Source organism: Lissotriton helveticus, chromosome 3_1, assembly GCF_964261635.1.
Source record: "Lissotriton helveticus chromosome 3_1, aLisHel1.1, whole genome shotgun sequence".
NCBI lineage: Eukaryota > Metazoa > Chordata > Amphibia > Caudata > Salamandridae > Lissotriton > Lissotriton helveticus.
Genome location: NC_136061.1, coordinates 1,757,407,784 through 1,757,432,337, shown reverse-complemented (window position 1 = coordinate 1,757,432,337; position 24,554 = coordinate 1,757,407,784). Strand labels below are relative to the sequence as shown.

Genomic DNA, 24,554 nt, shown 5'->3' with positions numbered 1-24,554 from the left:
GGCAGGGATAGAATGTCTTGAGTGAGACCTTACGTTTTAAAAGTTTTGCGGTAGAAAATAAACCTCTTTCGAGCAAATCAAAATATCACTACTGCGTAATAATACTTAAAAGCTCCCTCCTGGTCTTCTGAAAATTTAACATCCTAAACTCCACTCACTGAAATGTTCTATTAAAGAGGTTGTGGTGCTCCCTTGCTGTTTCTCTTCCCTGCAGGCTCTGTAACTACCCTTCATTTTAATTTTTACAAGTAAAAGTCCACTCAGAAGTGTATTTTGGACCTGCACTTCGGTGCTGCTCCTCCTCCTGTCTACTTTGTTAGAAAAGTCCTTACCACCACTGGTGGTAGGGACGGAAACCCTGTTGGGCCGCTTTAGGCTTTACATCCACCCGTCCTTGTTTGAGCCACCTGAGTGCAGCGGCGTAGCGTGGGTTGCGAGCACCCGGGGCATGGCAACTATTGCGCCCCCTAACCCGTGGACTGTTAGCACTTCCTGGCGCAAAATTTTAAAAGAAAAAAATGAGTAGTACCAATTTGTTTTCTTTTAAAATGTTGCGCCCCCTAAGAATTTAGAGCCCGGGGCACCTGCCTCTGTGGCCCCGCCCATGCTACGCCACTGCATGAGTGATCAGTGTTTCTCAGCACAATAATGCTACTGCAGGCAATAGCTGGTCCCCTCTGCTTCAGCCGCACACACAGGACATTGCGGGCCTCATTTATGAGGCATTGGCTAAGGGCAGCGCTGCAAATCTTCTTGCTGTGCTGCCCTACGCTGATGTGTAAGGGCAGGAATGCACAGTATTTATGAAATACTGTGCATTCTTGTTTTCCCCCTGTGCTGGTGCACAATTTGCTGCTTAGTGTCTACATAGGCACCCTTGCACCATGGTGCAAGGGGGCCTCCGTTGCAGGCAGGATTGTTTTTGTGCAGGAAGGGGCACCTTACTGAAGAAAAACAATCCAGAGAGGCGATTTCCTCTTTCTATGTGTGCTGCAGGAAAGAAGAAAAAACGAGGAGAAATACAAATATTTCTCCTCGTAAAGCCTGCTCTGGGGAGGCATAAGGTTTTGGCACTGCTCCAGGATTACATGAATAAGTAAATCTGGGGCAGAGTCAAAATCAATAGGTGCTGCGTGGGAAAACCAACCACAACGCTCATGGAACACCTCCTTGACGAGAATTAAGGCGAGGCAGTGATTTGCGCTGCTTTGTCCTACTCCATTTCTATGAGGCCATGCAAAGCTACGCAAAGTGATAGGAGCTTACGCCACTGGAGTGTCAAAAAAGTGACACTGTGGCGGCGCAAGCCTCTCATAAATAAGCCCCTGGGTGTCTTGCAACAGAAGTATGTTGGACACAGCACAAACACCAAAAAAGCAAGGAAATCCTACTTAAAAGATGACAGTTATATACCCGATCTGGGTTTTATTAATTTATGCATGTGCTTTCTATGGGCGGACTAGGCCTCATGAGCATTGGAGCACTGAACAGAAATTGGAAACATTATATTAGATGCCTGTCAACTTTAAAAAAAACAGTTATGAGGAGGTGGTGATACCTTATAGAGGCGGGGCTTCATTAAAAGGACTGCCTAAGAGGCACTTCTGTCCTCTCATTCCACCAACTCCCCACCTTCAAAAAACAAAAGCTTGCAGAAGCTACCACAAATGGCCTCTGGCATTTTTACACCTCTTAGTGGACATCGGTTCCATAGAGCCTCCGAAAACAAGCTGGAAACCCACTCTGTATAGGGGTTCCCAGCTTGCCTTCCCTGCCACCGTGCGATATCAGTTCATCACCGGGCGACTGTGTGTAGGGAGTCAACAATATGTGACACACAGTGATACGTTGACACTCTGTGGCACCATGTAAGTTGGCAGGTCTGTTATTTGAGATCACATACTTCAGACAGTTGAGTCCATCCTTGAAGAAAGTAGGATGAATACAGTGTTCAAATGTCACTCAAATTAGTGCAGTGAGTGTACATCAAGGAAGGCAAGATGGTTGACATGTCAATTAAAGCTGGGGGAAATAGTAAAAGGTTCCAAGGGCTTAGATGCAGTTTATGAACAGTAGTGAGCCAAACAATGCTTCCAAGTTCCCACATAGTATCACTGAATCCACAGTACGAAAGCATATCTTGCACAGGTCGACGGGCTGTATCCCTATAAAAACACAAACAGGTGCAACTCCACACTGAGAGTGTTTACTTCCAGGAACTTCTTTGGGAAATGGCGATGAGGAAGGTCAACCTTGATGAGAGGGTATAACTTAACTGCGAGATGTACCTTTTACTTCCCTAGATCATTTAGGAAGGATTTGAGTTTGGCCTTGAAGATGTTGATGGTAGGTGTTTCCTGAAGGTGAGGGGCAGAGAATTCCATGCTTCCGGGGCTGTTCCGCATCTTACAGGGGGCTTAAAATATCCTCTTTCAGGCTTATGTTTAGGAAATGCAGTCTTATGTTGCTTTGGGTTGTAAAGCGGTGGGTATTTATTTAGATCTTTGTGCCACGTTTGATACTGTGACCCATAAAATCTTTGTACAGAGATTGGAGAAGGCAGGAATAGTGAGTGGAACCTTACAGTGGCTTTGCTCCTACTTAGCCAACAGGCAGAAAGCAGTACTCCTTTCGCTGTTCAGTTCCCAGTTAAAAGCCATAAATTGAGGTTTCCCCCTGGGTTCAGCATTAAGCCCTACTCTTTTCAACATCTATATGGATCCATTATCCCCGATAGTGCAAAGTTGGGGTTTGAACATCGTTTCATATGCAGATGACACACAACTTATGTTGGCTATTCAACAGCTTAATTATTCTGTAGTCTGCGATTTTCAGGGCTGCCTTGGTGCACAACAGCTGCCACGAACTCAATTCTGATAAATCAGAAATGTTGATGTTTGGCACTCCTCAACTGGATGCTATGAGACTTTGGCCTCCTGAGCTGGGGCCAGCACCCATCCCTCCAACTGTTGCTAGGAATCTGGTAGTGATTATGGATACAGATTTATCTTTTAAACCTCAAAGGTTCAGGTCACTGCTGTCACTTGTGTTGGGCGTTTGAAAACATTATGGAAGTTCTTAAAATATCTACCACTAGTCACAGCAAGAGTATTGTACATTGATTAATTACTTCCAGGTTAAACTATGCAAATGTACTCTGTCTATGAGCCCCTCGGAATCTGCTGACTCGACTTCAACATGTACAGAATGCTGCAGCTCTGCTCCTACTGAACATTCCAAAAATGCATTCTATTAAGCAAGGACTTAAGCAACGCATTGGCTAACGGTTAACTCCAGAATCAAATCTAAAACACTTATGGTCACTCAGAGAGCATTGTATCAGAATGGCCGCAACCATATCCAAGACAAACTCAAAACATTCTTCCCTTCCAGGGCACTCCGTTCGGTCAATCATAATCTGCTGGGTGTCCTAAAATTCGGAAAGCAAGCTCTAGGAGCAGATATTTTTCTTTCTTAGCTCTCAGTTTCTCAAATGCTTTACCATTGTAACTTCGCTCTTCCTCTAGGGAAAGTCTGTTCAAGGCCCAGCTGAAGACCTTTTTGTTCTGTGAGGTGTAATTCTGTTCCTACTTCATTATCTTTACAGTGCCGGGGAACTTCTAATGAAGCAGAAGTTGCATATAAATTTCTTTATCTTCATACATTGTGAGGAGGCAGGTGGCTCAGCCAGCCCTGTGTAAACCAGCAGGGGTACATGGTGGAAGGCAGCTTAAATAAAATCTACACAACGTAGAGGTGAGCAAGCCGGAAAACTAATAGGAACAGACGAGCCAGAGGTGAACATGGGAGCTCTAAGAACCCACTACCGGGCTACCAGCGCCTGCTAGATGTGTACGCGTGGACATCGTTCCCTCACGCCGCGGATCCCACTACCTCGAGGACCGCTGGTCTCCAATGCAACAGTTCCCAACTACCTTGTTCGATTCACTGCCCACCTGGATGCCGGCACATTAAACTGACGAACTGAGCCACCGGAGATCGTTCCACACGAGACCGTCTCCATTAAGAACATTGTTTACACCCCAGAGGCCACCCGATGCATTGAGGATCACAGAAACGCTGCCCCATACTATTGAGGCGCACCATTGTTTTTTCCAGGCATAGTAACTTTGTAAAGTCCTGATGATGATCCCATTGTACCGTTGAGCACGGGATCGAAACGTCGACCTTGTACAGTAGTTTTACAGTGTAACCAATGTGTACTAAATTCTGTATGAACTACTCTGGCAAAACACTTGTAAACACTGATCTAAAAGTGTCCAGCTTGCTCATTTCTCTCTTGCCTGCGATATCTCCTTTTTCTTGCAACTTTTCCTTATTCCTCACTCCTCCTCTCTCTGTTCTGAGGTGAAGCACAGGACTGTGCTCTCTAATTGTCTAATGTTGCCTATGCAATAAGATCACACCAAATTTAACTATTGTTTTGAAAATAAAATCCCTGTCCGGCTGGGCTTGGATAAATATACAGCAGCCTACCACGGTTTGTCTTGTTATTAATATTGTATATCCTCCCAATTGCTCTGGACCTTTGTTCTCTTGAAATTAGCTCTAAGAACCCAAGCACGAGCTGAGCAGGGCCGGACAGACCGTAGTGGCACCGGGCATTTTACTGGGAGGTTGGAAGGGTGGGGGGACGATTTTGAACTGGTGGAGGCGGTTTTAGGTCTCGCCTAGGCAGCGCGCATGCGCTGCTCTAAGAGGGCCTTTAGCTATCGGTCTTCACTTTTCAAGCACTCTCACTCGTGCTTGTGGCAGCATCCACCTTGTGGGAGTGAGCGGCGGCACGGCCATGTTAATTACAAACATGGCCGCTGCTCGCTCCCACAAGGTGGATGCCACCACAAGCAGGAGTGCGAGTGCTTGAAAAGTGAAGACAGCGAAGACCACTTGTTTACATCGTGACGCACTTCCACCCATCACTACCTCTCTTCCGTCGCTGCTTTTTTTTTCTTCAGCACTTGTTTGTTTCTAATATTTGGCCTCTTTCTGCTCTCCCATGTGCCCCCTTTGAGATCCTCCTCTCCTTCCGCATTCTGCCAGCATCCTCCTACACACTAGTCGTCCATCACCACGTCCACCACCACCACTTCCACCACCATGTCCACCACCACCACCATCTCCATCACCATCACCACGTCCACCACCACCATGTCCACCACCACCACATCCACCACCACCAAGTCCACCACCACCAAGTCCACCACCACATCCACCACCACGTCCACCACCACCAAGTCCACCTCCACATCCAGCACCACCACGTCCACCACATCCACCACCACCACATTCACCACCACATCCACCACCACCACGTCCACCACATCCACCACCACCACATTCACCACCACATCCACCACCAACATGTCCACCACCACATCCACCACCACCACTTCCACCACCACAACATCCACCACCACCACGTCCACCACCACCACGTCCACCACCACCATGTCCACCACCACGTCCACCATCACCACATCCACCACCACCACGTCCACCACCACCACGTCCACCAACACCATGTCCACCACCACGTCCACCACCATGTCCACCACCACAACGTCCAAGACCACCACGTCCACCACCACGTCCATCACCACCACATCCACCAACACCACGTGCTCCAACAACATGTCTACCACCACCACATCCACTACCACCACGTCCACCATCATCACGTCCACCACCGCCACCACATCCACCACCACGTCCACCACCACCACGTCAACCACCATGTCCACCACCACCATGTCCACCACCACCACGTCCAGCACCACCACATCCATCACCACCATGTCCACCACCACCACCACATCCACCACCACATCCACCACCACATCCACCACCACTATGTCCATCACCACCACGTCTACCACCACGTCCACCACATTCACCACCATCTCCACCACTACCACGTCCACCACCACCAAGTCCATCACCACCATGTCCACAACCACCATGTCCACCACCACCACCACATCCACCACCACCACGTCCACCACCACCACTTCCACCACCACCATGTCCTCCACCATCACCACGTCCACCACCATCACAACATCCACCACCATGTCCACCACCACAGCGTCCACCACCATGTCCACCACCACCACCATGTCCATCACCACCATGTTCACCACCACATCCTCCACCACCACTATGTCCACCACCACCACATCCACCAAGTCCACCACCACATCCACCACCACCACGTCCACCACCACCGTCCTCCACCACAAGGTCCACCCCCACCACGTCCACCACCACCACATCCACCACCATGTCCACCACCACATCCACCACCACGTTCACCACCACCACGTCCACCACATCCACCACCATGTCCACCACCACTACGTCCACCACCACGTCCACCACCACGTCCACCACCTCATCCACCACCTTGTCCACCACCACCACGTTCACCAGCACCACCACATCCACCACCACCACAACACCACCACCACCACGTCCACCAGCACCACCACATCCACCCCCTCCACAACGTCCACCATGTCCACCACCACCACGTCCACCACCACGTCCACCACCACCATGTCCACCAGCACCACCACATCCACCGTCACCACAACATCCACCACGTCCGTCACCACCATGTCCACCACCACCACCACATCCACCAGCACCACCACATCCACCACCACCACAACGTCCACCATGTCCACCACCACCACGTCCACCAACACGTCCACCACCACCATGTCCACCACCACCACATCTACCACCACCACGTCCACTACCACCACATCCACCACCATCACATCCACCACCACGTCCACCACCATGTCCACCACCACCATGTCCACCACCACCACGTTCACCACCACCACCATGTCCACTACCACGTCCACCACCATCACATCCACCACCACGTCCACCACCATGTCCACCACCACCATGTCCACCACAACCACGTCCACCACCACCACATCCACCACAACCACATCCACCACCATGTCCACCACCACCACGTTCACCACCACCACCATGTCCACTACCACATCCACCACCACCACTTCCACGTCCACCACATCCACCACTACCACGTCCACCACCATGTACACCACCACCACGTCCAACACCACCACCGCCATGTCCACCACATCCACCACCACCACATCCACCACCATCATGTCCACCACCAACACGTCCACCACCACCACATCCACCACCATCATGTCCACCACCAACACGTCCACCACCACCACGTCCACCACCACTATGTCCACCACTACCACATCCTCCACCACCACCACGTCCACCACCACCACCACCCGTGATGGGTAAAGTGTCAGTGGACGGCAGGGGTAATAGGAGTGTCAGCCCTGGCTGTACATGGGACATTTAAGGATGCATTGGGTGCGGGAATAGGGGCTAGAAGTATTACACCAGACCCAAGATACATTTTGAAGAGGCGCAATGTCACAGGGGCTCCTGTAAAAGCACACGCAGAATCTCTACCTCACAGTGGCGTACCTGCACGAGCCACTCACTCAAAACAAGCAGTGGCATAGCCAATAGGTCTCGCCTTTGGGACCTTATAAGTGTTTAGCCATGCAATACTTGATGTAGTTGCACCAAGATGTTGTTGCTAGATAACTAAACACTTACAAGGTCCCGAAGGCGAGACCTATTGGCTATGCCAATGCTTGTTGCTACTGGGGGACGGTTTTGCCGCGGTGCTTCTATATCAGCCCCCAGTAACAAAAGCAGATGGGGGCTGGTCCTCTAAAATTGCCAGGGCTGTTTTTGGTTTCCAGTCCGGCCAGTAAGGCAGGAAAAGGGAAAAGTCTAAGCCAGTATAGCTCTTTTTTGACTATCAAGCCACTTGCCATGCACACGCTCCTCCCCCCACCTCATGCCCTCTCAAGTCAGGCATCCGATCTGAGCCAGGCTCAAGCCTTGCTAGGCTTGCCCACATATAACTAGGGCTACTGGAATTCTGGGATTGTGCGGCTGCGGCAATTTTTGCATAATTATAGATTTGCCACAATCCATCACCTGCTGCAAAATCTGCAGATTTTAAACAAAAAAACGTGTTTCTAGCTCAAACGGTTCAAATTTACTAAAAACGTAGCGACACATTGCTGTGTAGAGAAAGTCTCATTGCAAAGGTTTGCTGGTCACCTTTCGGTAGCGTATTGCTGTGTTTAGGTGTTAAACTGGTACTAGTGAGTTGCAGCCAATGACCAGACAGTGTTAACAATTTTAAAAATGACAAAATAATGGATAAATACTATTCCAAATGTGCCGCATAATTTGCATTTTCTTGTCGTATAATTTGGCCCTCTCATACTGCATAATTCCAGTGGCCCTGTATGTTGTATGTGATAAAATGATCTGGTGGCATTGCTGCTGGTGCATGTCCTTTACTTGTTCCTTGTGTGAGCGAATCTCTTGCATTGCTGCTGTTTCTGGCTCCGAGTAACCTTTCCGAGGGTGTAGCTGCTGTTGTCCTGGTTGCCTGTATTTGTGAATGAAGCTTGGCCTGCTCCGTGTCTGAAAGAGGCTTGAACTTTTTTCCGTCTGTGCTGTGCAGGAAGGGGGCGTGTCGTGCCCTGCGTCCGCCCGTACTGCGCCCGCCCTGCCCTTGCCCTGTCCACAGGTACCCTGGGCGGTGTCCGGGGTGCTCTGGGATGCGGGGGCTGGGCCAGGGTGTGCCGTCCGCGGCTGCCAGGTGTGGTGCGTCACTCCTCGCCTTATCTCGGCCGTGGAGCGCACAGCGAAGCCATGGGGAGCTCGGGTACCGCCGCCGAGATGGAGGGGCCGGGAATGCTGCTGGCCCTGGTGCGGGAATTTAGAGGGCTGCCCGACAAGCAGGTGAGGAGGGTGGGGTGGGGCACAAGTGTTTTGGGGGGTTTAAAAGCCTCGACTTCTAGGGGCAGGTGCAGGTGAGGCAAACAGGACTCCCTCTGGAGGGGGCGGATGAGGAGGGCCATCAGGGGGTGTACCCGGGGGCCGGTCGGAATTGTGGGCACCACAGTGCCCTCTGCTGAGTGTTCAAGTACGGGATGGGGCAACATCTTGATACAACTGCATAGCGTAGCCATCAATGGCGCAGCAGCTGCAGTAGCACCGGGACCCAGGAGTACCGGGGGCGTTTCATGCCCCTACCATGCAAGGATATGGCCTAACGGCTACAGCGATCGAGCTCGAAGCTGTAGAACAGAGTTCGAGTCTCGGCAGGGACGCTCAACAGCCTATGATTCTGAGCAAATCACTTAATCTGCCTGTGCATAACAAAATTAGTGTGTACGTGTTTAAAGCAACTGGTGATCATACGTAAAGCGCTCTGATACCTTCAGGTTGAGTTAGCGCTATATAACTCCCTCCCCCCCCCCCCAACAAAAATGCTGTGTGAAATAGTGATTTGAGAGGACCATTGTTCTTCACTTAAGCTATAGTTCATGTCACCCTTGCTACGTGACTGGGAACCTGGGCGGACAAACTGGGTTCTGGAGGGGTTGTCACGTGAGAGTGGGTAGGATGGTAGGCAGAGGGCTGGTCAAATGAGAGAAGATAGGAGGTTGGGCTGAGGGCTTGCCACAATCCGAAGGGCCAGGGACAACAAACATGTAGGCAAGGGAGGGGCATTGAGGAACAGCTGGCAGCGCGGAGGGTTGCGTCCCAGCGACTCCCAAAATAGATAAAGTTCTTGCGGGCACGACCAGGTGAGGTGAAAAGAGGAAGAGCAGGAGGAGGCGAGGCGGAGGGGCTGGCACGGCGTCATGTCTGCGGTCGTCTCTGTCTCTTAACCTTTCAATTCCCTGGAAATGGCGCGACTTTCCTGTCCGAAGAATGTGTGTGTGTGGGGGGGCGGGGGGGGGGGGGTCTTGTTTCTAAATAGAGGCCAATGATTGAATGGTCGGGACACACTAATATTTGCCCCTCGTGCTCATAACTTGGAGGCAACTAGGGCAAACCCAGCGGTCATGAAGAGTGCATGTACCAAAACTGAATTTTAAAAAAAAAGAAGGGGGGAGGGGGGTTGTTCTTCTCTTTCCCCATCCCATAAAAACCTCCAAAGCAGGATCCGCAGGACACTAGAAATGCCCGCCCCCATAGACCGTAAAGACTACGAGCGTCTGTCGGGGACCTATGGGTGGGTCTCCTCGAGACCCTGTGAGTATCTCTAAGACGCCCTCTGTCTAATACTATTTTTTCATGAAGTCCAGACGGGCTGTCAGTCTTCGATGCTGCTGGTAACACCGCCAGTTTGTGTGCGCCTGCACGTCTGTGTGAGCTCCTGCTCGGTGACTGCTCGTGTATGGCCATGTGTGTCTGTTGTGACTGCTCTGACTTCCTACGTTGATAGGAATAGGAAGTGTAAGGGATCTATCACTCCCCGCACTCCCTCCCCTAGATTTTGGAGTGGAGGGGACACGGGGGAGAAGTTTTCGGGGGACATAAAAACTCCTACGCACTCCCATGTTGACATCCGCATCGGATGACGGCCCTGGTTGCTGCTTTCGACCTGCTGACCGGCCTTCAGCCAGGGTCGGATTTATTCCCTGGTGCCCAAGGACTAATTCCCGAGGTCAGATGTAGGATGTTGTTTTTCAGGTTCGGGGCAGGGTCCCCATTTAGCCCATTGTCATTCTCCATAGAATGCGTCTCCTCCTACCCTGGGCCAAGGGCCCAGCAGGGAGGCCTCTGCCCTGCCTCTGTGTAGGAGTTCACACCCTCCTGGCAAAGGGAGGTGCTGGGGGCTAATTGATTTCTTCTGTGATAAGGTGATGCATCTTTTTTATACAACTCACCTCAAATACGGAAATACATGGGAAAGCAAACCTGCTCCACACCTGTTTAAAGCAGGTTTGCCACTTAATGGAACTGCTTTGTCAACACATGCCCCGAGCAACGTGTTTGCTGTGCCTTGGGGCAACTGCAGTCTAGGCTGTCAGTTACTTTAGTGCACCAAGAGGCCCCCAAGAAAGCATTTCGTGTTTATCAAACAGATACAATGTTTGATCATGTACTCCTTTTTGAGAAAAAATACACGTTCAAACCAAACTAGTGAAACTGGGAGTTTTTATGTCCTGCAGTTTAATAGTAAGGGCTTCCTGCTTCGGTGTGTTGGGAGGGTAAGGCTGGCACGCAGGGCAATCTAGCGGCGCAACAGGTTGGTGTTTGGCTGGTTTTATGGCTGTTTGTGAGCAAGTTTTATTGTCTGGTGGGCTGGCTTTACTATTGATTTCCCTGATATTACCACAAACATTACCTGCGCCAAGCACATATGCATGCGGTCTGCAATACCCATGGCCACTGGAATTATGCAGTGGTGGAGCCACAGCGTTTTTCAAATAATTATACATTTGCCAGATAATCCATCATCTGTTGCACAATCTGCAGATTTTAAGGGGAAAAATATTGCTTGTAGCTCAGACGGTTCGGTTCAAAAGTTACTAAAAACGCAGCAGCATGTGTTGCTGCACAGTAAGGCCCTGCAAAAATTGTCTGGTCCCCTTTCTGTTGCATATTGCTGTATTTGGATATCAACCTGGTACTAATGATCTACAACCAATGCTCGGACACTGTTAAGAATTGTAAAATGTCAAAAAAATGAAATACCATTGCAAAATGTGCGGCATTACGCTGCATAATTTGCTTTTTCATGCCACATATGTTACTGAACTCTGCTACATATTTTGGCCCTTTCCTGCCACATAATTCCTGCGGCCCTGGCCATACCTTGCATAATATATGCAATGTTTTTTTACAAGTGCAGTCCTGCAGCAATTTGCAAAAGTGGGCCACTTTTTTAGTTACCTGATTCGCTACTTGGGCCACTTTAATTTTGGCGCCCAGGCCTGTTTTCTGTCCCAGCCTCTTGTAATTATGACTGCCTTGCAGATCGCACATTGAGGTTGCTGTCACAGAGGTCCCCCTGTAGGAAAGTGGCTCTATATATACTGGACCAAAGTAGGGTACAGGGTGTATAGAGTCCCCAGTTCCCAGAGGTTTGGCAGAGGCTAAAGTTAGATATAACCTTACTCTCTAAAGTGGTAGCTTGGTCGAGCAATAAGGCAGTACGAGAGGACAGTGTAAAGCATTCGCAGTACACACTGAGCAAATGGTCTCACACACTAAAGAACTGAACTCTAGGCCAATGATTTTGTATCAAAAGATATAGTTGTTTTATTTTAGAACCAACAAGGTATCAAAATAGACTTTCTCAGGATGAGTTACTTTAGTTAAGCACTTTTCAAATAGACAATAGACTTTTTGAATGCAATAGTTACAGTTTGTTGCAATAGGCAACACAATTTCCAACACAATGCAACATTGAGCTCAATGGGAATTTCTGGTTAAATGCAATTAATTACTTTGTAGATTACTTTTCTAATCACAGGACTGGATCCTAGATTCGTCCCGGGACATGAGCTGTAAAGAGTTACGTAAAAGCGTTTTGGTTACAGTAGTCATTTTTAAGGAATATTATTGTATTTTAAAAGTTGACAGAAACTTTCTCAGTTGAAATTACCAATGTTATCCTATGGAAGGAAATTCAAGTTGGAGGTAAAGTATGTTATACAAGGGGGGGTTGTACCCATGTGGTCAGTGGGACCTGGGTGATCAATAGCGTTATATATAAAGGGTCCCAGACCAGAACACAGTTCTTGATTTTGAACACACACTATTTAAATGAATTTTTGAAACACACACTAAATGAAGGTGAACAGTGTTTTTAATTCACTGTACCAAGTAAACAATGAATGTTGAAAAATCAGACATTAAATATACATGATTCAATGCGCCCACAAAAGGAGGGGGAGAGGGGAGGTGCAGGAAGGGGGATGTATTTCACTAGATTTTACATCACTAGTTAACATTCAGGAACAACAACATAATACATAGTTCAAAACATAATTCCACATACATGAAAGGCATGGAACATGACATATATCATAGCAAAAAGTTCTTGGGGAGATACTCCTATAATGATCAGTATATCAAACTGGGGTTAGGAGTTCCTTATTGTAAGGTGTAGATGTCTACGTTTCGACCCCGATGGTGTAGGACAGTGGATCCTTACTGCGTGGGTCTTCGTCAGGACGTGATAGGTGAAGGGGAAAGAAGGGGCGTTTAACTCTGCGCAAAAGAATAATAATAATTGTTACTCAACCGGTCTCAAATGAGTCCCGACACAACTACACAAAGGAGGACCATAGAGTCCATTTTTTAAAAAACAAAAATCAAAAGATCAAAAGAAAGGAAATGGTAGGAGGTTCATACCAAGTGAGAAATACTGGGTGGGCTAAAAGCTAAATAGTTATCTCATGCCACAGATCAACAAAAGAACTGCCATATGTGACTAAACACCTAAAAAGCTTTTTTACCACTGTGACCCAATGAAACAGGTAGGATTAAACTGGAAAAGACTCTTACACGTCAGGGCATTAAATACCTTCGTCAGATAAATTATGCACAAAAAGGGTTGGGCTACCACGTGTGCAGTCAAGATCTACCGTATGCTGAACAGAATTAAAAATCACATTTGTAAGCAAAACCCAAATGGGTGTTCAGACTAAAGTGAGGCTACATAGATAAAGGCCCTACCTCGTTGTAAGCACCGTTGTAAGCACCACGTGTTAAGTCAGGGATCAAAATGATTACCGGCCGCATCTAAAGGCAACGGTAAACAGCGTGTCAGTAGCACAGTCACATTCTCCGAAGAATCCATGAAGACTCAACAGCTCAAAACTCACCAGTGTGGGTTGTACACCGTGCTGAGCCGGCTCTTTATCCACAAATTAATTAACACACGTTGTCAAGCTTGGCTCCGCATTATTGCACTGCAAAAAACATTGATAGGCATCTTAGGAAAACGCCCAGCGTTTTTGGAAATAACACAGTGTTTTAAAAGTACGCCTTGCTGCTCCCAGCCAGGGGGAAGACTCACCCGCATTAGCGTTTGAAGGGCCAACCAGCCTTATTCCAAAAAGAGACCTTTTTTCAATTGGGGCGCGTTGTCACAAAAGCGTCTGCAGAAAACAAATCTGCAATATACAAGGTGAAAAAGCTACTTAAGGAAAAAGCCCAGCGTTAAAAAATACGCGATGGCTGCTCCCAGCCAAGGGGGAGACTCACCCGCAATATTGTGGAAGAAGCCAAACCGGGATATTTTATCTCCGACCAAATCAGGGAAAGCCTCGATGATATTTACAAGCCGCGTGTCACCATCTGTAGAGACACGGAGAAAAAGACACTTAAACAGCCGCCCTTCGACTGACAAAAACGCACGATTACAGAACGCCAGGAGGGAGACCAAAAGGCAGAGACTCACCCGCGCTGCTGACGGAAAATTCCGATAGTGGTGCCTGCGCGCCGCGTCTCCTGGAAACAGGAAGCGTTGCCCCGGGAGACCGAGTTATTTACTATCATGTGAAGACAGACTCGGGTCAGACTCATAAAAGCTTCATTTGAGCGGGGATTTCATCAGGAAAAATAAACTCAATCAATGCTAGCGAGAACAGCCAAGGTCAGGAATTAATGAGCATGTATACATCTAAATTTATACAGTACATCGGTTAGGGCCCATTGGCAAAAACGTGATACTAGCACTGGACCTACCACGCAGGGCGGTCAAAAGGGCTACTCACTCCCTGCAATCCCACCTTGTTAAGAAGTGAAAAAACATTCTTGAAGCCCATACAGATTCATCTCACCCACCGGAGGGTCCGCATATATTATAAATGTCAGACATGCCAGACTGGTGACAGGGGGCGTCAAAAAAGCCGCTGTACATACCTAAATAGGTAATTAAATGGCGCAAACCTACCTAGCAAGGCGGTTAAAGCGCTCTATTATTGAAATTGAAACATACAGGTACATTGCACATTTGTAAGACAAATACTGCTTATTGGGTAGACATACCATTGTATATCCCTAGGCCATTGATGTACTTGCGCGAACCTGCCAGGCACGGTGGTTAAGGCGCTATGTAGCCCAAGGGTAACATTTAGAAGCAAAAGACACATATTTGAAACATCTTAATCCACAACTAAATGTTGAGGCACATTGATGAAGCATACTAGCAAAGATATTTCATAGAGTAGCCATTTGGGCGAAACTGCTTTCGGACTCATTAAGACCCCCTCGCACAGAGTCAAAGAACCGGATCCATTTAATTTCTCTCATATTCAGAATGGGTTCAATGCTCCCACCCCTCGGACCCAGTTTGGCCTGCTCCAAAACTAACCACCTCAAACTCTCTGGTGGATGGCTCTTTTCATTACAATGTTCCACCAGGGGTGCGCCTGCAACCTTGCATCTCACCCGGCTGCAGTGTTGGAAAAAACGCACTTTGGCTCGTTGCTGGGTTTGACCCACATAGATCAATTCACAGGGGCATATAATGCAGTATATTACGTCGGTCGAATTGCAATTCGTGTGCGATTTTAGTGGTACTTGATGTTGACCGTGGCTAAAGACCTTAGTTTGGATTGTCGCAGGGCATGCTTTGCATGAGCCGCATCGGTAATGGCCCACAATGGGGGGCAGGTTCCACATGGTTGTGATGGTAGGTGCATCTTTGGTCGGCAGGAAGGAGCGAACCACAACGTCCCGAATGTTCTTAGCCTTCTTAAAGGCATGAAGGGGCAATGAGTTACACCCAAGATCTTCTGATATCAAATTCCAATATTTATTGATGGTTTTTTTCACCTCATTGCTCCTTGTGGAGAACTGGTGAACCAGGAGGAGCGTCTCATCTGTGTGACAACTTTCTCCACAAGGAGCAATGAGGTGAAAAAAACCATCAATAAATATTGGAATTTGATATCAGAAGATCTTGGGTGTAACTCATTGCCCCTTCATGCCTTTAAGAAGGCTAAGAACATTCGGGACGTTGTGGTTCGCTCCTTCCTGCCGACCAAAGATGCACCTACCATCACAACCATGTGGAACCTGCCCCCCATTGTGGGCCATTACCGATGCGGCTCATGCAAAGCATGCCCTGCGACAATCCAAACTAAGGTCTTTAGCCACGGTCAACATCAAGTACCACTAAAATCGCACACGAATTGCAATTCGACCGACGTAATATACTGCATTATATGCCCCTGTGAATTGATCTATGTGGGTCAAACCCAGCAACGAGCCAAAGTGCGTTTTTTCCAACACTGCAGCCGGGTGAGATGCAAGGTTGCAGGCGCACCCCTGGTGGAACATTGTAATGAAAAGAGCCATCCACCAGAGAGTTTGAGGTGGTTAGTTTTGGAGCAGGCCAAACTGGGTCCGAGGGGTGGGAGCATTGAACCCATTCTGAATATGAGAGAAATTAAATGGATCCGGTTCTTTGACTCTGTGCGAGGGGGTCTTAATGAGTCCGAAAGCAGTTTCGCCCAAATGGCTACTCTATGAAATATCTTTGCTAGTATGCTTCATCAATGTGCCTCAACATTTAGTTGTGGATTAAGATGTTTCAAATATGTGTCTTTTGCTTCTAAATGTTACCCTTGGGCTACATAGCGCCTTAACCACCGTGCCTGGCAGGTTCGCGCAAGTACATCAATGGCCTAGGGATATACAATGGTATGTCTACCCAATAAGCAGTATTTGTCTTACAAATGTGCAATGTACCTGTATGTTTCAATTTCAATAATAGAGCGCTTTAACCGCCTTGCTAGGTAGGTTTGCGCCATTTAATTACCTATTTAGGTATGTACAGCGGCTTTTTTGACGCCCCCTGTCACCAGTCTGGCATGTCTGACATTTATAATATATGCGGACCCTCCGGTGGGTGAGATGAATCTGTATGGGCTTCAAGAATGTTTTTTCACTTCTTAACAAGGTGGGATTGCAGGGAGTGAGTAGCCCTTTTGACCGCCCTGCGTGGTAGGTCCAGTGCTAGTATCACGTTTTTGCCAATGGGCCCTAACCGATGTACTGTATAAATTTAGATGTATACATGCTCATTAATTCCTGACCTTGGCTGTTCTCGCTAGCATTGATTGAGTTTATTTTTCCTGATGAAATCCCCGCTCAAATGAAGCTTTTATGAGTCTGACCCGAGTCTGTCTTCACATGATAGTAAATAACTCGGTCTCCCGGGGCAACGCTTCCTGTTTCCAGGAGACGCGGCGCGCAGGCACCACTATCGGAATTTTCCGTCAGCAGCGCGGGTGAGTCTCTGCCTTTTGGTCTCCCTCCTGGCGTTCTGTAATCGTGCGTTTTTGTCAGTCGAAGGGCGGCTGTTTAAGTGTCTTTTTCTCCGTGTCTCTACAGATGGTGACACGCGGCTTGTAAATATCATCGAGGCTTTCCCTGATTTGGTCGGAGATAAAATATCCCGGTTTGGCTTCTTCCACAATATTGCGGGTGAGTCTCCCCCTTGGCTGGGAGCAGCCATCGCGTATTTTTTAACGCTGGGCTTTTTCCTTAAGTAGCTTTTTCACCTTGTATATTGCAGATTTGTTTTCTGCAGACGCTTTTGTGACAACGCGCCCCAATTGAAAAAAGGTCTCTTTTTGGAATAAGGCTGGTTGGCCCTTCAAACGCTAATGCGGGTGAGTCTTCCCCCTGGCTGGGAGCAGCAAGGCGTACTTTTAAAACACTGTGTTATTTCCAAAAACGCTGGGCGTTTTCCTAAGATGCCTATCAATGTTTTTTGCAGTGCAATAATGCGGAGCCAAGCTTGACAACGTGTGTTAATTAATTTGTGGATAAAGAGCCGGCTCAGCACGGTGTACAACCCACACTGGTGAGTTTTGAGCTGTTGAGTCTTCATGGATTCTTCGGAGAATGTGACTGTGCTACTGACACGCTGTTTACCGTTGCCTTTAGATGCGGCCGGTAATCATTTTGATCCCTGACTTAACACGTGGTGCTTACAACGGTGCTTACAACGAGGTAGGGCCTTTATCTATGTAGCCTCACTTTAGTCTGAACACCCATTTGGGTTTTGCTTACAAATGTGATTTTTAATTCTGTTCAGCATACGGTAGATCTTGACTGCACACGTGGTAGCCCAACCCTTTTTGTGCATAATTTATCTGACGAAGGTATTTAATGCCCTGACGTGTAAGAGTCTTTTCCAGTTTAATCCTACCTGTTTCATTGGGTCACAGTGGTAAAAAAGCTTTTTAGGTGTTTAGTCACATATGGCAGTTCTTTTGTTGATCTGTGGCATGAGATAACTATTTAGCTTTTAGCCCACCCAGTATTTCTCACTTGGTATGAACCTCCTACCATTTCCTTTCTTTTGATCTTTTGATTTTTGTTTTTTAAAAAATGGACTCTATGGTCCTCCTTTGTGTAGTTGTGTCGGGACTCATTTGAGACCGGTTGAGTAACAATTATTATTATTCTTTTGCGCAGAGTTAAACGCCCCTTCTTTCCCCTTCACCTATCACGTCCTGACGAAGACCCACGCAGTAAGGATCCACTGTCCTACACCATCGGGGTCGAAACGTAGACATCTACACCTTACAATAAGGAACTCCTAACCCCAGTTTGATATACTGATCATTATAGGAGTATCTCCCCAAGAACTTTTTGCTATGATATATGTCATGTTCCATGCCTTTCATGTATGTGGAATTATGTTTTGAACTATGTATTATGTTGTTGTTCCTGAATGTTAACTAGTGATGTAAAATCTAGTGAAATACATCCCCCTTCCTGCACCTCCCCTCTCCCCCTCCTTTTGTGGGCGCATTGAATCATGTATATTTAATGTCTGATTTTTCAACATTCATTGTTTACTTGGTACAGTGAATTAAAAACACTGTTCACCTTCATTTAGTGTGTGTTTCAAAAATTCATTTAAATAGTGTGTGTTCAAAATCAAGAACTGTGTTCTGGTCTGGGACCCTTTATATATAACGGAGGTAAAGTATGTTCACGTTACTTTTGTAATCCAGTACTTGACTCCTAGGTTCAGCACTGGGACCTCTATCTAAAACAGGTAAGTAATTACGTTTTGGTAGTTGGTACGATTTTTAAGGAATATTTGTAGTTTGCAAAAATCGACAGAAGAAATTTCACAGAAAAACAGTCAATGGTTTCCTATGGAAGAAAATTCAGGTTACTTGTAAGTACGGTTAAAATTACTTTTCAGGGTTTGTGCTGTGCTAAAAGGTGCAGCACTGAGGTCTCTCCTGATAACAGGGGAGTAAATTGGAATTCGTTGTTCGGCTGATTTTAGGTGAATATTTTAAAGTTCCAAAACTCCACACTTAGAAGAATTTCCAAGTGGAACCAGTCGATGTTAGCCTATGGAAGAAAAGTGAGTTATCGGCTTTTAGGTAAGTACTCGACTGGCGGAGTTAAGGTTCTGGGCATAGACTCAGGGGTTTCCAAGGGTCAGGTAGGTACAGTTGATACACCCTCAGCAGCACAGGGGCAGCTGGGTGCAGAGGTAGTTAGGCCCAATGTTATGTAAATGTATAGTATTTATATAGCGCACTTCTACCCGGAGGCCTCGTAGCGCTGTATTCATACCGCTGTGGAACCCGTCCTGGCTTTCCTGTGAAATGTCCACTCCTGGGCACCCCCAAGGTGAAGCCAGGCATCCAAGCGCTGCTGGGGCCGTTGTGGAGATTAAGCAAGCTATTGCCCAGAGTCACAGAGTGTGACCCATGATTAGACTAGGCACCGAGGCGAGAATTATCAGGTCTGGGGAAAATGAGTTCAAGAGCCGCCGAGGTGGGAATTGAACCCTGGTCCCAGGCAAGACCTCTGCATCAGGGTCTGCCGCTCTAACCATTGAGCCACGCTTCTCCACCAATGAGAGGCAGGGGGCCTTCGGTTGGTGGCTGCTGGCTAACAGGCCACGCGGCTGTGGGAGCTGGGCTCCTGGTCACTTGCTCAGAGCAAATGAGGAAGTAGGATAGGACAAGGATTGCACTGCCAAGGGCACTCGGGCGGCTTGGTGCAGGGTGCTTTTGAGCCGTCGGGCGCTCAATGTTATTCAATGGAGGTCTTGAAAAGGGAACAAAGGCTCCAGGCTCGGGGACGGTGGATCGTCTGGAGCAGCCAACACTTCGAGGGGTAAGTTGGGATCTTGAAGGGTAGGTAGGCACCCCGGAGTTGGGTACAGGAGGTCGGGGGGCACCGGGTGCAGGGGTGTTTTTGGACATCGGAAAATCTTACCCTATGCTAGTCGCGGTAGGAGAAGTCCCTGGTTCTGAGTCTGCAGGTGTCGCCTGGGTCGTCGAGGAGGGTCCGTGGGCTCTGGATTCGAGGTCAGAATCGCCAGGGGGACGTCCTCAGGATCTTTATCCACTTGGGCACAGGCCGGGCTCGGCGGGTGCAGAGTGGGCTGGATTCACGGTTCCTGGCTGGCACCAGGGGTATTGCTGTTTGAGCAGAGCCACTGCTTGTGGGAGTCCAAGTCTCTAAGAGGGTCAAGACAGGCAGGTCCTCTGGGGTTCTTGAGGTTGCTGTCCGCAGGAGACGCTGAAATTCAGCAGGAGCAGGTTCAAGGATCAACAAGCCTGTAGGGCCGGGGCCATGTCAGTTGGTGTCGTCCTCTTGTCAGCAGCTGCCCAGCAGGTCTTCTACTTCTTGGTCTTCTTTCTTGTTTCAAAATCGGAATCTGAGGAAGGAAGGTTCAGGGTGCCCCTAAATACTACATTTAGGGGCATTACATGCAGGGGAAGGGCAGGGACCAATAAGTCCCTGTCCTGGGGTGAGTACACCCCCTATCCTGCTTCTCTTATGTGGGAGGGGGGCAGGATTCTATCTCTGATGGGGCAGGGCTCCCCATCTTCAAGATGGCCGGAGTTATGCTTCACCTCGCCTCTCTCACCTGAGGGGTGGAGTTGGCACAGGCTGGCATGCCCCCTTTCCTCACGTAGGATTTCCTGCCAGTCTTTCCACCAGAGTTGAGGTCAGAACTGGTGGTGGCCAGTTTCTGAGTACAGCAAGTGGTCTGGAGAAGCTCACAAAGGCGGTATGGCTTTGAAGCTTCCCACAGCCCATCCTGGGGGAGGAGGCCTAGCACCTCGCCGAGGATGTGCATTGTTGCAGGCCCAGGAGAGCAGGGGCTCTCCACCCAGGGGTCCAGCAACATGTCTGCTGTGTGGCAGCCTAGGCAGCCTCTCAGACCAGATGTGGATTGTAGGTTAGGTTTCAGGGGGCATCTCTCAGATGCCCTCTGTAGTGCATTTTACATTAAATCCCACACTGGCATCAGTGTGGGTTTAATGTGCTGAGAAGTTTGATATCAAACGTGTCAGTCTTCAGTGTAGCCATTATGGTGCTGTGGAGTTCGTAATGACAACCTTCCAGCACCATATACTCTTGATGACATCACTGCACTTACAGTGCCCAGGAATGGTCCTGGGTACTGTAGGGGCACAGGGCTCATGCACCTGTGCCCACATCACTGGCATAGGACACCCAGCTAGAGGGGTGACTGATGTATGCCAGGGCAGTGGGTTTGTGGGCATGGCACACAGCAATGTGTGCCATGTTGACTCTTTGTTTTAGGTCTGCACCAGGACACTCAGTCTGCAAAAGCATGGTGTGGGTGTCAGGGTGCAGGGCCCCTAAGGGTGGCACAATAAGTGCTGTAGCCCTTAGGGGTCTTCTCTGGTCACAATGTCCTGGGTACATGGGGTACAATTTACCAGGTGCTGACACGTGGCAAGAGATGCCAATTGGGTTTAAGCTTCAATACAATTTAAGGGAAGGAACACAGGCCCTGGGCACCTGATTGGCAGGAGCCCAGGGCACACTCAGTCAAAGCACATCAGCAATTCAGCAAAAAGTGAGGGAATACCATGCAAAAAAGATGGCACTTTCTCACACCCCCACAAAGAGACAGAGATTGAATTTTGTGTATATGAAAATTATGGTAACTGTGATCCTGAGTACAATGTGGCGGCAGGGTCAGAGATGTGACTACAAAGGGATTGCCCCCTATTTTGTCAGAACCAGAGAACACCAGACACTTTCTACCCTACACCTTCCCTGGGCCTCCCATTGCACATCAGCAGCCCCAGCAAGGCACATACATTTTATGTCTACAGATGCCCAGGCCTGGCCTCACTGATCTTCTGCAACCCTTGAAAAGAACAAGCAGATGGGCCCAAACAACCTCACTTCTTCCCAACACACACCATGGTGGCATGATACACTGCCCCTCCTTTCCTGACTGCTCCACTTCATGGTGCACAGGCCTGACTGCCCCATTCCATTTGCTGCAGGTTTGTGAGCTACATGAGGTGCTGCCTTCCCTGATTACCCAAGACTGTAAGGAAAAAAGACCATATAAGGGAGAAGATATAATCAGTAGCGGCTCCTGGAAGGAGTGCTGAGGGGCGGGGAGGAGCAGGGTGGGGGGTAGTAAACTACAGAGTACAGCCAAACAGAGGTAAGTAAATAAATAAAACAAATTTCGTTGCACGCACTGCATCCCACTTGGCAATGGAGCGCGCGCAATGAAATTTGTTTAATTTATTTATTTGTTTACTTACCTCTGTTCGGCCATATGCTGTAGTTTACTACCCCCCACCCTGCTCCTTCCCTGCCCCACCCGGCAGCACTCCCTCCAGGAGCCGCTACTGAGATTTATCTATTTCAAGGCTCCCAACTCCATGTAAAACTCAGACACATATTTGAGGGGTCTCTCTGAGCTCCTATTGCCTCTCTACTTTGAGCCACATTTAGTGCGTTTTGTTTAATATCCAACAAGTCTTTTCAACCACTTGAGATCACTTAGAGTCAATACATTTGGAATATCAGCGTGCAGTTAGGCGAGTTAGATGTATTCTGCTGGCCATAAATCCAGTTAGGAGAGCTACCTGTTTCTCAAAATACCTTTTGTTGTGTTTTGTCTAAGAGAGAGGATGTGGCATTATGGCCAGAGATGTCAACTTTGGAACTGGGGAACCAGGATGTGATTCTGAGCATATAACTTAATCTTCTTGTGCCTAAAAAAAGAAACAAAATTAATGTGATCTTGTGTAATGTAAGTCAAGATCACAGGGGTATGCAGTTCCTAGTAAGTACGGATTTGTCTTGTGTAATGTAACTGGTGCTCATGTATAGGTCTCCAATTTCTTTGGGGTCAAGTTCCCGCTATATAAAACTGCAAACATAAAGAGTCCTGTCCCTCCTTATGAATCGCTTCCAGCCATGTTCTGACTGCCAAATAGAACAGAAAATTACAGGGGGTTAATATTATACCAACCTAGTAGCACTCATGCTATGAACCTTCAAAGGATGAAAATCAGATCCTGCAGAAATTCAAACCGTGACCTCCAGGTTGCGTTTGGCCTATGCCTTGAGTCCATGAGCTACCGTACATTAGGCTGTGTTTGATAAAACCGCACCTGACCTTTGTATAAAAAATAATTCATTTCAATATCACTATTTCACTTCAAAACTCCTTGATTGTACATGTTTGTCGGAGCCAGCGATGTGAAGAAGACTGACAGTTTTTATTGGGACCGGAGACGGACCCTGTCCCACCAATAAATTTAGGGCCTCATTTATGAGGCCTTGCGTCAGTTTTGCGCTTCCGATGCGTCACTTTTTGTGACGCATTAGCGGCGTAAAACATGCCTCCTGTTGCGCACTATTTACAAAGTGACGCACCTAAGCAGATGCGTCACTTTGTAAACCCCTGCGCTACATTATACCTGCGTCAGGTATAATGTATGCAGAAGGGGCGTTCCCCCGCAAAAAGCTTAGTAGAAGTGACGCAATGAAATCTATGAGATTTCACTGCGTCACTTCTAGGACGCCGTTGCGTCAAAATCTTGTGCCTGCCTCACAGCAGGCGTAAGACTGACGCAGGCCCTTTCACATGGGGCTTGCCCCATGTGAAAGAACGCATTGCTGGAGTTGCGTCACTTTTGTGACACACTCCAGCAATGCGTCACTTTTGAACTTACACATACGTCAGAAATACTGACGTATCTGTATCTCCTTGCGACATAATGCGTCATACATTAAATATGCCGCAGCAGGTATGTCGCAAGGAGTGCGCACTGAGAAGTGATGCATAGCTGCTTTCACGCAGCGATGCGTCATTTCTCATAAATGAGGCCCATAGTGTCTCCTACACCCCTGTGCTTCATTAATAGTTCTTTACTGGCCCTTTTGCACCCAGTACTGTTTTTAGTCAGCTTCGCTATGCATGCTGGGACTTGTAGGTCTACAGCTAGACTGATCACAATGAAACTACAAAAAATACCATCCCTAGAGCTGCAGGCCGCAATGGACAGAACTAGCTTAAAGTGCCTACCTACAACTTTGGCAATGGAGGTTAGCTTTCTCACGCACAGCGTATGATGTTCATACTCATAAAATGCAGAGTTAAGAAGGTTGAAAATGAAGGAAGCAACTAGGGTGCTGTGGAGCCACCATGAGGGGCTGGGGAGCGTTAGGAGCAGCTCGGACCTATATTGTGCATTTCAGTGTGCATCACAGGAAAAAGCAGCCATGTAGCATACCCAAAGACTCCAGTAATTCCTGCTGAAGCCCAAAGGCCGCCAAGGTGCAAGGAGTGCTCAGCACACCGCACAACCATTGCATTTATTTCATATTTAACACCA

At 48.1% G+C, this 24,554-nt stretch overlaps 1 protein-coding gene across 1 annotated transcript in view; it reads left to right on the top strand.

Moving 5' to 3' along the window:
• Positions 1-8,713: 8,713 nt before the first annotated feature.
• LOC144823769 (membrane-bound glycerophospholipid O-acyltransferase 2-like) overlaps positions 8,714-24,554 on the top strand; it is a 212,235-nt gene continuing 196,394 nt past the window's right edge. The window contains exon 1 of the mRNA XM_078682581.1: positions 8,714-8,862. Coding sequence (XP_078538707.1) covers positions 8,773-8,862 — 90 coding nt within the window. The 5' untranslated portion in view covers positions 8,714-8,772. The remainder of the gene's footprint in view (positions 8,863-24,554) is intronic.